Source organism: Ciconia boyciana, chromosome 2 (genome assembly GCF_034638445.1).
Source record: "Ciconia boyciana chromosome 2, ASM3463844v1, whole genome shotgun sequence".
Lineage (NCBI taxonomy): Eukaryota > Metazoa > Chordata > Aves > Ciconiiformes > Ciconiidae > Ciconia > Ciconia boyciana.
Genome location: NC_132935.1, coordinates 103,913,815 through 103,930,475, shown reverse-complemented (window position 1 = coordinate 103,930,475; position 16,661 = coordinate 103,913,815). Strand labels below are relative to the sequence as shown.

Genomic DNA, 16,661 nt, shown 5'->3' with positions numbered 1-16,661 from the left:
AATATATTCTTCTTGGGGCAGGGAGATGCCACTTGAACTTCTCCCTTGCAGTAGGTCTCATACGCCACAGAGTGCTGTGGCTGGGCGGTGTTTTTTTCCTTAAGGCTTTCAATGGAAGAGAACAGGCTGTTTTCTTTTCAAATCAAGATCCCAATGTCCTCAGCAAATGCTTTCAACATTTTAGACCTGGCTGCATCTGCAGTAGCAAGCAGTGCAGCATGATAGGAGTGGATCTGCAGAGCAGAACGGTTCACGCTGAGACCTGAAAGTCCATGCAATGTCATTTGCACACTTGAGACTGGGGCTTGTTAGCTTGGACTTAGTTTCATCTGAAGGAAATACAGTCCTCAGGCACTGAGACTGATACTAATACAAAGCAAGGTCTACTACATGGGACAATTGCAAGATTTGCTTTATATAAGCTCCAGCAGCAAGCTAAAAACTAGATGTATTTTACATGTAAACCTCTACCTCCACCTCTGTAGGTGTCTGGTTCATGCACAAAACTGCCTTCTGCTGTGCAGAGCTCACTGCTTTTGTTTACGGCTGCAGAACTGGTCCAAAGCAAGGTTAAGTCCAGCCTTAAGGTGTCACTAATAAGGTCTCAAACACAGCGTGGACAGTCATTCAAAGAAAATCAGTCTTCAGATACAGCACTGTTTGCTTCTGGCAGTGGAGTATTGCAAGCTTAAAAAACAAATGATTTAATGTCATTTGAGTTTAATGAAAAATAGATCATGAAGAAAGAATAATTGATTCGTCATTGGTATTTGCTATATTATGTCCACATCTAGTATTTTTTTCTGGGGGGGGAGCAGTGGTTTTGCTTTTTCTACAATTCATGCCTCTGCGACAGAGGCAGAGATTCAGCTAAATCCTTGTAAAAAGTGCTATATTGTGTTTAGAAGGGCGATGTTTCTACTATTTATTATGTGAGACATATGTACAATGAAGATAAAATGATAAAAAGGATTTTTGTGTAATAGGATTAAGACATGAAAAGGGCTGCTATGTGAATTTTCTTTAAGAAAATCTTGTGCTTAGAGCTTTGTATATATCTTCTAAACGGGAGCATAATGGAAGTGTTACAGGTGCTGATTTAAAAGTGTTGCCAAATGAACAACATAACGCTATTTTACTGTACCAAAAGTAAGGTGATAAAGCTCAATCACCTCTTCCCCTGTCATATGCTTCAAGCTCTCAATCATGCATTGATGACTGCTAGAAAATGGGCATCGAAAGACCTGTTTGGATGTCTGAGACATGTTTAGGCCCCAATTTGGCAGAGTACTTAAAGATGTGCACAGCTTTTATACCCTTGAGTGATCTCCTACTAAAGCATGTTTTTAAATATTCTTCTTGATTCAGAGCCATCGCTAGGAAGCTTGTCTCAGGGATTTCAATATCAAAACAAAGTTACATTTGATTTTTGCTGTTGGTCAGAAAATGTCAATTTACCTTTAGTCACATGGAGTTTTTTCTGCTTTTTGTATCTGCTTTTTCTTACCAACTTAACCCTCCCCACCAAGTTCCGTTTTATTTCTAATTAAGTATTCTGTTTAAGCTGAAGTGAAAGTGTTCAAGATGGGCACCTGTGAGAAAATCTAGGGAAATAAGAATTAGTCTATGCTCCTTTTCACTGAATACTTCAGCGTTATGAAATTAAGAGTTACAGATTCACTTTCCTCCCCTGTCTGGAATATCTAGTTATTTTATTTTTATGTATTATTTATCTGGCATTAGTGTGCAAAGAATAGGCACTATCTCTATCCTGCTTTTGTAGGTATCTGAACTTGTTTAGTCCAAAGATAAGAAAAAGCAAAGTAGGTTACCTGCTGTATTCTTTTCACAACTTAACCATCTAAATAATAAATATACAATAAATACTATAAATAGTTGTAGTGATACAGAAGGGCTTCAAATTCAAAAAGGCCTCCCTCAAAAAAGCTAAAGAAATATATCTAATATGGATAAATGTGACAGAATAATAGTCATAAAACAAGTACCTTTAAATTTCATAAGATGAAAAGGAAAGTTCTGGTTAGCTCACTTATTTATCACAAAATCACTTTTTTATCACAAATTTTTAGCTCACTTATTTATCACTTAACATCACAAAATATTAAGATGCCAAGCATATAAAAATAATAATAATTCAGTCCAGAATGGTCTCTGGCTGGTGACTGTAAAAACTATAAAATGAAGTTAAAGCTTTATGAGTATAATGCTGTTTCTAAGATGTTTTATTTCTTACAATTTACAAGAAAAAAAAGAAGAAAAAGAAATATAAACCCTTTTCTAAAAAAATCTGGAGGTTTCTTATGTGAAATGTGTATGCTGGATAAAGAGTAGATAAATTACAAGTTTTGGTAATGATTATTGAAATTATTTGAAACCTAAGAATACATCAGATTTTGCATTAGCATGTTTGTGTTTTAAGTAAAGAAAGAAGTTGATTGTATTCTATGTACTCTTAAAGATGTAGGTAACTGTTTTCAAGTCTAAAAGATTATGATATATTATCTGGATATGGGCCACAATGCTGTATAGTAATTATAGTGTTGTCAGTTAAAAAACAGATAAAGCTAGAGGCTGATCTGGAAAGAGTTTTGAGGAAATCAGGAACAGTTATGCTAAGTAACTGATGTGCGGCCATAGTCTATTTCTTAGAAAAGATTAATCCTGGAGCCATTCATTAAGATGATTACCACTGAGCATGTATAAAATCCTGTGAAATTCCAGGACACCAGATTGCATTATTAGAGCCAACATTTTCTGACTTGACATGGACTGGAATAGAGGAAGAGGGCAGTGGAAAAAACTGTATTTGTTCATTAACAACAGCATCCTTTCTGCAAGCTGAAGCACATACGGAGATTCCAATTTCCAGGTGTATATATTTTCATATCTAAAGCACAATAACACTACAAGGTTTTTTTCTGAGAATAAAGAATGGGAGAAGAGCAGTGAGAGGAGAGGAAAAAGCCTGTGCTTGAAAAGCTGAAATTGTTTCAGCAGTTGCATGAGATTCTACAGGTGTCTAAATTTAGAATTTGCAAAACATTCTTTTTTCTGGCATTCAAGTGCAAACAGTCTTTCATCTGGTTTTATTAGTCTTCAGTAAAAGAAAAAAAAAATCATTATGAGTTTGACCATTATTTGCCAGGTTTATGGTCCATTTCATTGAAATCACCAGTAGTCAAGCCTTTTATAAGAATAGGTTTGAATGTTATAAAGAGTCTGCAGCACTGTAGTTGTATGTATTTGCTGTATTTTCAGTTTTACTGTGCAACAGTATTAACTACGGAAATAGGGAAATTACCTACTTTTTTGTTTGGGGTTTTCTTTTAAATACATCCTATATATACAAGGCTAGGGATGTATTTCACACTAAATGTTCATCATTTTCTTCTGGCATTAGCTTGAAGAGAAAACTCAGTATAAATAAAGTATCACCAATGGGCAAAATTTTGACATGTTTCCAACTACTCACCTTAAAAAAGAATCCCAAGCTTAAACATGAGGACAAAATTTGTCATAACTGTTTTGTTTTTGTGGGAGAATAGGGTTTTCCATCATTAAAATCCCTTCAAGGCCTGCATTTGCCACTGTCTTAGCTTACTGATCATCTGTATGGCTGAAAAATTAATAAAGCTAAAAATTAAAAGGACTTTTCTGAATCATAAATCCTAAAACAGATTATATAGTTAGATAGCTTATTCCATAAACTATCTAAAATATTACTATAGGAAGAGCTGTGGTTTTGTTTTTCCAGTTTAAAAATACAATTAGCTTAACACAGAAAAGCACGGCTTTTGCAATTACATCCTGGTGATTTTTTTTTTTTCTGATTGAATATTAATGGCATATATTGCTGTACATTTGAACACAGCTGAATGTTTCAAACAAAATATTGTTGGCTTGTTTTCTTAGTCAGAAATATTGGTGCAAAGTTGTACTGAATTAGTGGAGGGTTAGGCAGGAATAGCAACTACACCACCATCCTCAGATGAAACATGGTGCTGGCTGGCTAAAGTGAAAGCAGTTACAAATCTCTCCCTCTGCCTTCAGCCTCAGACAGGTGGGGTCTTGCCATCGGCAGAGAAACTTTGACCGGACCTCTAGATTCCTGGATTACAGGGAATCCACACGGTCATTGCTGAATACCCAGGAAAGCCTCCTTGTTTCCAGCACCTCTGAGGCTTGTTCATGTGTCTTCTCCATGTTTTGCTCCGGAGTCTCCCCATCCTGAGTACTGAGGGTTTAATCTCCTAATAAGAATTTACAAGAAATTACAATATAAAATACTTACTACAACAGCAGGAACTGAAGACGAGTATGCAGCTGCATAGCCTTACATTGCTTCAGTGCTTCATGGAGTGCTAATGATACTATTCTTTCCCTGTTTTATTCTTAAATATTTTAATTGACTTTTAGGTTACAGTCATGTATCAAAATTACAATGAGGTTCTGTTCTGATGTAGCAGGTGTTATGCTGTTGACTTCAGAAGAATTTTGTCCATGTATATTATCAGACTGTATAATCTACCACTCATTAATAGCCACTGCATGGGTCAGTACATTTTACAGGAAGATTTGATCTCACAAAATTAACTGTAGAAGAATTTGAGATTTTTTGCTACTATAGTTTTCTTCAAGGCACAACTCAACCAGATGTTAACTTTCTGAGTTCTCCATTATGTATTAAACTCTTGTACTTTTCTGGTATTCGTTAATCTATTCCTTGTTCCATGTCTGTAATAAGCAAAACATCTGTTTCTTCTTGTTCAATCAAAGTGCCTATCTCAAGAGTCCTGCTTTTAAAATAATGTCATTTAAATAGAAATCCTAGATAGGGAGAATGCGTTCATTAACATATTTAATTTGCATATGAAACCAGCTTTTCCAGAACTCAGCAGGGAATTTGTGGTGGCAGCAGTATGTGTTTCTTTTTTTTCTCAACTTATATACCAGAAAGTTACAGTAAGAAAAAAAGAATGCAAATAAATATATGTATCAGCTCAGATGAGAGAGATTAAGCTGCAATGAGAAATCATTGTTGTGCATTTGGGATGTTGTCCATTCTAAACTTTCCATCTGAAAATTCTTTTAATAAGAAAGAGCCATATTCTATTCTTAACATTAAGTCTTGGTTTACAGAAAGATCTCAGTTAAGCTTGACTTTTTTTAAGTCCAAGCAGAAATAATTCCTCAATATACGAGGCATGTAATAAAATACTACAATAAAAATAGGTCATGCAGCTGTACAAACTTATTCCCTATGGGAGAATATACCATGTATCCCAATAACAATTTAAGTCCCTGGAACAGAGCATCATCACATTAAGAAAGGAGGGTTGGCACTACTGCCTCTAAAACACATGTAGATAAAAAGCAGATAAAAGCAGTGGCAGAGATAAAAGGTGCTCTTAGTTATACCACTGGAGACCACATTTTTGTAGAGACAATAGTGAGTACTTGCTGAGAGCTAGTGAGCAACCCTCATTAGCATTTATAGGTAAAATCCACGGAAAAATGTAACAGTAAAAAGTTTTCTAAGCAAATGTAAAATTGGACTTGAATTTCTGTGGCAACTTTGAGCCAGAACAGTTGGAATGTTACTGCCATACTGTAAAGCTCCATAAGGATGGTTAATACATGTAGCTAAGAAGACGACAGCCTTAACTCGTGATCATTTTGTAGCCAATACCGTGAAGAGTTCATAAAGCAGAAGCAGTATGATCTTTCAGGAACTGACAGGAATGATGCCAACTTGTAGGAGCAAATATTTTTAATACAGGCAAAATACCAGTGCTTCTCCAATCATGCCTCTAGCAAGCAGCTTACAGACAGCTGTAATGTGTCCCCTTAGTATATTTTGCTAAATGCTCCGCACACAGAGAGAATGCATGGAATTAGTTTTTTGCTGGAAACCTGCAGCTCTCCTCATGCTCTGACTTCTATTTGGTCTGCTCAGCAGATCCACCTGCTCTGCTGATCCACCTTTCCTCCGCCTGCTTCTTGCCTTGAGTCATTGCAATGTTCTGTTTTTCAGTGTGGTGTTAGTGAGCTTGTGGTGCTTTCCCTTCACTGCACACTGGGAGAGCATACCACAGACACTAGTTAGAAATAACTGTGCATTTCTTAGACTAGCATATTGTGCACCATTTTCACTTGGTTAATTCAGCAGATAGCATCACCCATTTCTGTGCTTTAAGAAAGAATGTTTTGGGACTTTCCAAGATGTGCAGAAATCCATGTTGAGTTCAACCAATAGTTACCCTCCCCCCAAAAAAACCCCAAAAAAGTGTGGAGGGACTCTAGTTCACAAATTGGTTGTGATGGAAACCATGGTTTCTTTGGGGGTGGGTTTTTTTCAGTATTTAGGCTATTTGTTCAGGGAGAAGCTGAGCTGAGTTAATTGCCTTCTTTTTTTACATCTCATGCTTCCTAAAAGGAAGCTGAACTCTCTGATAAAGATTAGTCAGGGAGTAAAGCATGCAGCAGCAAATAGCTACACAGTCTGATGTATGAGATGGTCTCTTTAGCCTGCATACATGGTTCCAGTCCCTGTTCTAATGTTAATTAAAATATGTCATACAAGAACAACAGGGGTATTGCAAGACTAATTTATTTAGTGTGTGCAGAGCAGACTAAAGTATGCAGTCAAAAAATACAGATTAAAATAAATGAAGTATTTTGCATCTCCCGCAATATTCAATTTAAAACACTTTCTCATTAGAGCTGAGGATGGCAAACTAAGTCTTATTATAAGAAATACAGTGAACTTCCAATTTCATGGCATAATCATCTGTTTTTAGCTCTGTCAGTTGTGGTGGGTTGACCTTGGCCAGGGAGTAGACACCCACCCAACCACGCTCTCACTCCCCCTCCTCAATAGGACAAGGGGAGAAAATAAGATTGAGAAGCTCGTGCAGCGAGATAAAAGACAGGGAGATCACATACCAATTACAGTTGCAACCAAAATAGACTCAACTTGGGGAAGATTAATGTAATCGATTGCCAATTAAAATAGATGTAGGTACTAAGAAACAAATACAACCATTAAAACAACACCTTTCCTCTTCCCCCTCCCAAGCTAACTTCAATTCCTCACTCCCCACTCCTCTAACCTCCCACTCCCGAGCACCTGCCCTCTCACGCTGTTCCCCTGCTCCAGCGTGGGCTCTCCACAGGCCACAGCTCCCTCAGGAGATACTCCCCTGCTCCGGCGGGGGCTCTCCAGGGGGATCTCTGGGGCGGGGAACGTGGACGTGGGGACGGCTGGAGCCCCTCCTCCCGCTCTCCCCCCGGGGCTCGCAGGGCCTTCTCACTCCTTTTCCCTCACCCCTCATTACCGGGCAGCGTTCTGCCCTTGCTTAGCTGCGCTTTCCCCGAGGTGCCCGCCCGTGGCTGAGGGGCTCAGCTGTGCCCTGCGGTGGGGCCGCTGGAGCCGGCTGGAACCGGCTGTGTCTGGCACGGGGCAGCCCCGGCCTCTCCTCACAGAGACCACAGAGGCAGCAGACCCCTCTGCTGGCATCAGGGCACCTCCACGAGGTAAAGTTTTCTGCGTATGCTTGTATCTAATTCTGTTTAAATTGCCTGGAAGGTTTTGTCTATTTGGTGAATGATCTCAAAAAAATGTATCAAAGGACAAAAGGCAGTGGCCTCGAAAGTTACTGCTGTGAAAGCGCTAAGAGAGAGACATTTACCATATAAATACATCAGATGCCCCTGCAAATTCAGTCCAGGAGCAAGAGAAAACCAGTGACGTTTCAGATGCTCATGGGAGGTCGACATGTTTGGAAGAACCCCCTGGAGGCATAACATAATTTCTCTAGTCGCAGATTGTGAAGCTGCAAAAGCTTATCTTTTGATTTAATACAAATGGTGGTGCAAGGTAGGCTGACACTTTCTTGCCTAATGCCCTGTTGTTCCTTGGTTTCTGCAATATCATAGAATCACAGCACCATAGAATGGTTTGGGTTGAAAGGGACCTTAAAGATCATCTAGTTCCAACCCCCCTGCCATGGGCAGGGACACCTTCCACTAGACCAGGTTGCTGAAAGCCCCATCCAGCCTGGCCTTGAACACTTCCAGGGATGGGGCATCCACAACTTCTCTGGGCAACCTGTTCCAGTGCCTCACCACCCTCATAGTGAAGAATTTCTTCCTTCTTCCATATATAATCTAAATCTACCCTGTTTCAGTTTAAAGCCATTACCCCTTGTCCTATCACTACATGCCCTTCTAAAAAGTCCCTCCAGCTTTCTTGTAGGCCCCCTTCAGGTACTGGAAGGCTGCTATATATCTCCCTTTCCAGAGAGTGCTTTAGGTGTACCTCCCCCTGGACTCACTGATAAACAGCTCATGCCACCGTTTTCATCCCTTGTGTTTTAATAGCCAAGTTTTAATTTTGTCCAGAAGTCTTTAATGGCTGTTACTCAGTTCAAAGCAATACTGAATACCTCGATAAAAAAATGAAATAGATTTTTTAATGTTAGGTCATCTCAGGCTGGAAAATTGGGATTTTAAGTATGTTCTGATAAACCTCAGTTGTAGTAACACACGCTGTAACAATTTTGGTTTGGAACTCTATAAAAAGGTGTATCTTCTTTTCCTTTCTGAGTTTATTATCAATAGAAATTAATTTTATCTGGGTTGTAATTATGTGTTTTTCTGTTTCTTCTTTGTCAAATGTAATGAAAATGAAAAAAGAGCTTACAAACAAAGAAAACTTTTCTCATGTTTAGTATATTATGTCTTTCATCTATTCTCACACCAGATTGAGCAAGCTTTGGTAGAAACATTTCTTACTGATACATTTTTATTTAAGACGCTTCTGCCACTTTTAGTCACACTAATGAATATTGCAAGAATATTCCAAGGTATAACACTCCATGTTATTTCAGGACTTGATCTTGCATCTTAAACAAACACATGGAAGCAATGGGAAAAAAAATATTCATTAAATGTTTAGTTATATCTGTTTGCCATGTATATTATTCCTTGTTCATAGAAGATAACATTCTTTTGAACATTTTGAAAGTTTATCTTCCATTATACTTCTGCTGATATTGTGCATCCCACTTAATTTTAGAAACAGCTTACTGCATTGCATTGTGGTTTATTTTGGCAAATGGCATTTTGCTAAGGTGACTTAGCACCTTTATCTAGGTGGAGAAAACAAACGTCACTTGTAAGAGGTGCTATAATTTGGAATTTGCTTTTACTAGAGTGTTTGCTACTTGCTGACCCAACATAACCTGCCTGCACGGTAATGACCAGAACAAACTAGTACTCTTTCACAGTTCTTCAATGGCAGCTTAACGTGCCAGGCAAACTGGCTTCCTGCCAGCTGCTGGAGACAATGTAAGAAGTATACAAATTCTGTTTTTTTTAAAATATCTGAATGAATGAACAGATCCATCTGCTTCACTGCTGTCTGTATTGAGACCATAGTGCTCTCCTAAGCTTGCAGGTTTTGGCAGACATTTGCTGGTTTTGCAGTGTCTCTGTGATAACGTCTTCATCTTCTGTGACTAGCCCCACATCCCAGTGACAGGATTAGCTATGAACTCACCTTCCATGTGAGCCTTTCCCCGTCCTATTTTTTCTTTCCCTTTTCTTGGAAATATCTAGCCTTTGATAAAGGCAGCAATCACAAGCATAATATGCCCTTTGGGCTTGTTACTCACTGTAGTTAAATGGATTAATCAATATCTTTTCCTTTTGAACTTGATCATAGAAACAATTAAGAGATATACTTGATTAGTAAAATGTAGAATATGGCCTTTTGATGGGAAGGGTGAGTGATAACATCTGTAGTTTATACAGTTATACCTGACAACATGGACACTTTGGTAGTTCCAAGACTTGTATTTATGATATAATGTTTTTGGGGTTTTTTTTGTAATAGTTACTTTAATAACCATGTTTTGTTATCACACTAAAATTATTTCATTTCTGCAATAGCCTTCATTAAACCTTACATAATGAGCCTGGGAGAGAGATACACAAAACACTTAAAGAAAATGAATACTGGACTAAGTAAAATGTTCCTATGTTTTTTGTTCTTCATAGGCTCTGGTCTCAATGATGGGCAGTGGCATGAAGTCCGATTCCTAGCTAAGGAAAATTTTGCTGTCCTCACCATTGATGGCGATGAAGCTTCAGCTGTTCGAACAAACAGCCCTCTACAAGTTAAGACTGGAGAGAAATATTTCTTTGGAGGTAAAAAAATATCAAAACAAATATCTGCTTAAAGTGCTGTTGTCTTTTAATCTACCTAATAGGTAAAATGAAGCTCAGGATGTAAGTCATTCATGTAGATCTTAATATGGCTAAAATGGCTAGGTGCTTCTCATAAAAAAGTAAGATACTAAACTTAATTTCACTTTTAAGAATCTTTTTACACCTCCTCATCCTTGCAAAAGAAACCCTGAGAAGTTCTGTTCAAGAGTCAATCTAACTTGGAAAGATTTCTCAGATCTTCTCTGAACATTTTAGAGACCATTCTCTGAAAGGGGAATCTTCCATTAGTAGTTTAATTAAATGGCACTGAGAAGAGAGATAAGCTTATCTTTTCAAGTTTGGAATCCTAAAGACAAATATTAAGACAGGTCTTAACCTTTTGCTGATTTCTTTAAGAGCTGTCATGATTTTGGGTAATTAACAAGCTCTCATAAATTGAAGCCTCAGATTGTTCAGTATTTCTGTCTATTGACAGTCCATATACAAAAAAGAGTTCTTGCAAATGATAGCTTGAATGTTTATTCCTCTTGCTCTTCCATGTTAGCATTTATGAAAATCAAAAAAGGCCATCAAAACTCTTGGATTTTTTGAATATATATTTAAATTTCTTTATTAAAAAGCCTATTTAGTATGCAAAAATATTTTTGATACACTACCATCTTATAGGGGGAGGTCATTAGGGTTTTTTAACTGAAGCGTAAGTATTATTTTTCATACTGCTAGCCAGGTTTTTTTTTAAAATATCCAATTCAGCAATGACCTGCAGTCTTTTTTCAAGCAGAATTCTTAGTGATCTCAAATGCTAAGATCGAATAAAAGTTGTAAGTTGTACCTTTGAAGTGTCCCACACATGTGAGGTTGCCCATGAAAGCTTCAGGCAGAGAGCACAAATTTTAAAAGTAGAATTTATCAGTGTTGAAAACTGATTCTTTTCAAACTTACAAGGTGCATATCTAATAAAAATAAAATATAAATGTGATGCTATAAATAGTCATAACATTACCTAAGTGATAGAAGAGCTAGTGGCATATGAAGTACCCTAAGTAGAAAGGGAAAAAATCCTTTCAAGGTTGTTCTCATTTCATTATCTCCTATCAGTGGAATCATTAAAAATACATATGGAAATTAGTGTTTAAATAATGTTACAAAACTAATATATAATTAATTAAAAATAGATTCTAATTCTGCAGATACTGATGACACACACTTCCAGGAAACATTGTGGCGATGATAACACAGTCTAAGGCAAATACTACCAAATTAAAGTTGATCTGTCACAAGTGTTAAACTTCCTGTTGCTGCAACATGCGTCTTTTCCAATGTCCTTAATTCAGCTAATATCCTGAATAGTTTTTTTAGCATATCACCACCTCAAATAAGAGTTCTAGCATAGCCAGTTGCCACATGCTAAAGCCTGAAAAGTATTTTGTCATCAAAATGTACTACCTTCAATTTGTCAGAACAGTCTGAGACATTCTCATTAAATGAAGTTATTAAGCACACATAGGAGAAAATGAAAAGAAATTCCATACGTAATACATCCAGTGTTAAATTCTGTTAATTTTCATAGATGAAATCCCCAGACCGTTATTACATTTCTGGAGAGAGATTGATTGATTTCTTCTGATATGTGTTCTACCTCTGACTCTTCGGTTGTGAGGGATAGATTGTCTAGTTTCTCCAGGTAGTTTTTATACCCTTTCTCAGTCAAAATACAGGTTGATTTGTTGTCATTTCAGTTGGATTCTGAAATCTGCTTGACTTCTAATTGTTGAACTGTACTTTATAATTCTAGCGTCCTTCGATTTAAAAAGTGTGTATGTAGATACTGTTCTAGTAGGATATGAAAGTCAATCAGGAATTCCCTGAAGTGTCATTCCCACATCTGTTCACCCAAATACATGCTCCCTTTGCATAAGCTAAGGGTTTTTTTTCCTTGTTATCTTTTATAATCTGAAAGGTCTTATAAAGGTATATCAAAAGAATACCAGTGTCCTAACCTCCATGACCAATTTTCTTTCAAAGTAAGAAGTCTGCATTTGCATCACTGCACTGTACTTTTGCATTTTAACTGTTTCAAGCTGTGAATCTGATGACGATTTATTTCTGACTTGGATCTGAGGAACTCATTTATTTTAGTATGCTCCCACATGAATATTGCTATATATATATATGTTAGTTATTTTGCTATATATATTTGTTAATTAGAGATTACTTGCAACTTAAAGCCAGTCTTTTGGATGCATATTAGAAACCTAATCTTTATATTCTTGATCTGCATCTTTGTCATCAAATAAGATGTTTTCATTAGTTTCATTAAGAGTAAGTTCAGATAAGAAAGTGTCAAATACTTTTTTTCTGCAAATATGCATAACTGGTTAGGAAAGGGACAACTGCCTCTTGAATTCAGAGGACGGTATGCTTTTTTGCAAATTGCTATATATCTAGCAGAAAGAATTATCAATCCTTTGGTGATGATAAATTTTAAATGTGAAAAGGAATCCAGTAGATTTCTTTGCTAGAGATCTTACATGATCAGTTTCAATGATACTAATGTTCTGATACTCATCCCATCGCACTACTGTATTTCTTGATCTTACAAAATACTGAGAAAGCTCAGTCCGTTGAATTTGTGTTTGGAGAGCTTGTACAGCATTTCTAGGAGGCACTGAACATGTATACTCTTCTCATTTAAATTTTCCTATTTCATCTTTGAAAGAAGTACCACATGTATGCAAATGTTTTGTTTTCCAAACTTTCCCTTTCCCTGATTTCCAAATAAGTGTGTCTTTATATTCTGGCCTCCTGGTGTCAATATGGCAAATATACACTCTAGGCAATGGTGGTGTCTTTGCTGAAGAAAAGATTTAAAGGTTGCATTTCAGCACTGCAGTACAATATTTTCTCAAAAATATATCGGAGAATTTAAAGAGAAAAGTAATTACAATAAAATAGGTACTTCTTCAAAGTAGTAAGGCAGACTATAGATAGACCTTTTCTGTGAAAATAACTACAGCTTTTACTGTAAGAGAAGTACTACATATTTGAATGTTAACTTTTGAGGCTGTCTGTTTTTCAGAAAAATTATCATTTTCATGTATTGTTGTCGTAACTTTGCACTGGCAATATCCCATAATATTAGTTTTATAATAAAATAGACAATCTATCAAAATTGGGAATGGATTAAAGATTGAGTGGGCAAGGAGAACATTACTATGCCAAATGTAATGATAAAACCTTCCAGACAAATCAGAAATATTAAGCTGACTGTTACAGAGATAGGTTCACAGCGATGTCTGAAAAAGTCCTTAATTTTACTCACAGTATTTTGCTTAGAACGTGATTATGACTCAGTGCAGTATAACTACATAAATAACAGGGGGAATGCAGAGACATAGGATGATTGTGCATTTACTCCTGGCATTAGAAATTTTGGCACAGGCAGGAACAAGCCTGTGAGTTGGAGTACTCCTGTGTAGACACTGAAGGCGTTAACAAAAGAATAGCTTGTTTAGACACCGACTGGTATACTGAATAGTCAACGTCTTTGTCTAGTAGCAGCCTCCAGCTACCATTTTGAGAAAGTTGGCCTTTTAGAGAAGCCAGACTCGATGGACACTCTCACTTTCCCTCAAAACTAGTTCCTAAATGTGTTCTGGTTATACCTTAGTTCATTCATTCATTTGAATAGAAATGCTTGTCATTCACCACCAAACCCAGATTTTTACAACATGTACAGCAATATTTGAATAAAGGAGATGTGGAAGTCAGAATCTTTTGTGACTTCTGCCCATAGAACTAACTTTTCTAGTTTTGAAAAATCATAAGTAAATCATAAGAGTAAATCATAAGAAGATTTGTTATTTCTCTGTCAGAGAATAAATCCTGTTCAGTATTGTTACAGCTTTTTTTTTTTTTTTTTTTTGGCTTTGTTTGTGCCTCTCCTGTGCTGTCTCCCAGTACTACTAAGATCCTCCCAAGGGACAGACAACAATGATGTTTTACTCAAGCCTAAGAGTTAGGAGAAGCTGTGTTAAGATCAGCCATTTCTGTAGACTGTGTAAATGCGTGCTGGTATATGTGGGAGGGTGGGTGCTAATTGCCTATTACCCTTCTGTATAACTATTCTTCTCTCCCCACTGGTTTTATTTTCCTTCTCTTTCTTGTCTTGAATTTGGGGTTTTGGAAAGAAGTGAACTTCCTTTCCGTTCTAAGCTCTAGAGAATGATGTTTCTTTGTTGTTTCCAATTATCTGCATAAAACAAAAAAGCAGAACAGAGAAAGAGAATCACAGGGTGAAAATGAGTCCATTAACCTCATTTGCACTGTTGGAGATAAGGGTCTTTTGTGAGGCGTCTTAAGCTTGCACCAAACCACCTAATAGCTGCCTAGTGCCCAGAGGAAATACTTGATTAGAGACATAATTTTGACTTGTTTCTATTTTACAGCATTTATTTTTAATTGTGTCTACTTTCCCTCTCCTTTTCACTGGCTTAAGGATGGGAGAATTTTTAGTATGAGTGATAAATCTTCATCGAGAACAAAGGTATGCAGTGAGCGTCTGTCAGTTCACTGTGGGCTGCTTTTTCTTATGAGCAAAGATGAATGGACTATGCAGTAAGTTTCCTATGGGACTACAGTCTATGGCATATAGAAAGTCCTTCCTTTCTGTATGACTGTATAAAATGCACTCTGCATGGAGTCTCGTTCCTGGAGTAGAATTAATTTGTTTCTGAAAGTTGTGTTGGTCTAAAATCCCATAGAATTAGAGGTGGTGGAAGGAGGAGGGAGAAGGGAAGTCAAGTGAAAGAGAGAAAGTACCTTCCTCTGTTTCACATGTGCTGGGCTCATCTGTGTGTGAATCTTCCTTTGTTAAAACCTGTCATCTATAACCAAAGGCTTTGGGTGGTGTGCCTACATTTTTTATCAAGTTATCCGTTGTTATCGTTGTGCGAATTGGTCATTAACAGCTGTTAGAGTCATGGTCAGTGTAGTCAGAGGTAGTGGTCAGAGGTAGTGTCACTGGGATTTCAAAAGCACTCAGACTATCATCATTGCAAGTATTATCAGATAGAAAGGGGGCATGGGATTTTTTGTAGCTCAAATTCAAATGTGTTCAGCAAAACCGAAGTTGAGTTATTAGATGTTACATGACAAATGAATGGGACCCAACCAATGGCAATTCAGGTTATCTGTTACCTAATAAAGGAAACTGAAGTCCCTGCTGACATCATTCTCTCAAGCCTGAAGCTTCTCATGTCTCAATAAGTAACAATTATGTTGGGTTGTATCTGCATTTCTGCATGTTGATTAGATGTCAAGGCTTCAGTGTTGGTGGCCACTTGTTTCTTTTGCATGTATGACTCTGAGATAGGATGGTCAAATTTTAATTTCTTGTGGAAAGTGTGCTTTCACTGTGATTTGAAATCTTTCTCCTCATCATCATAGCTGTACTGTAAGCTTAAATACAAATCCATGTGGAGAACACAAAGCAAATTCAAGATAACTCAGAGTATAGTGTGATTTTGTGTATCTTCAGCATTTATCTTCAGGAATTCTCCCACATCAGTCCTACAAAATAATGATAAACACAAGAAATTGAAATAAAAGAATTGGAATTAGTTTTATTTTTTAACAACCCTCATGCTTTGGATTGTTAAATCCAGCATGTTTGTAAGTTAATAGATGAGCAAGGAATGCAGATGTGCAGAATGTATAAACCTGAGCAAAGCAAGGAAGTGGTTTTCTAGTAAGTAAAAAAAAAAAAAAAAGATGGCAGTAGGCACCTAAGCCTCTCTCTGCTATTTAATACATGATTCGAATTCTTTATTACCTCATCTGCTGTCTTTCACTATGAACAATGAAACACAGCTGAATTCACACTCCTTTTATAAAGCTGACAGAACTGAAAGGAGTTGATCAACATTGCCCATTAACTCTTCAAGTTTTGTGCTTTTTTCATCATGTTTAAAGTTTTGTTTATTTCATTCAGATAATTTGAATGTTAGACAAACTGTCACCGAAATCGGGAATCAAACTCCTTAACACCAATGTAGTATTAAGAAGCAGGCATTCTTTAGTACGGCGCCGGATGCACGGGGGATCATTCCACCTAGCGTGCATACCGCAGGTTACATCAACCAAAACTTATATTGTCCAATTACATACATATGCATCAAATTTCCCAGAATGACCATACATATTCGTTCTATTTCCTGGAACTAATTATCATATTTGTGTGGTCATTACGCATGCGTCCTTGAGCTCTGAGAGGCTTCTGTGGGGGTCTCTGGTGGTCCTTGGTGGTCATACAGGTGTGTCCTTTAGTTGACCCCTTCTTCTGGACATGCGCAATCCCACCTTGCTTATGTAACTTACTTCCCTTCTTCATGGTGCATGGTCCCTAA

At 37.2% G+C, this 16,661-nt stretch overlaps 1 protein-coding gene across 1 annotated transcript in view; it reads left to right on the top strand.

Annotated features, from left to right (window-relative positions):
• CNTNAP2 (contactin associated protein 2) overlaps positions 1–16,661 on the top strand; it is a 1,193,181-nt gene that overhangs the window by 655,630 nt on the left and 520,890 nt on the right. The window contains exon 9 of the mRNA XM_072853401.1: positions 10,084–10,233. Within this exon, the coding sequence (XP_072709502.1) occupies positions 10,084–10,233 (150 nt within the window). The remainder of the gene's footprint in view (positions 1–10,083; positions 10,234–16,661) is intronic.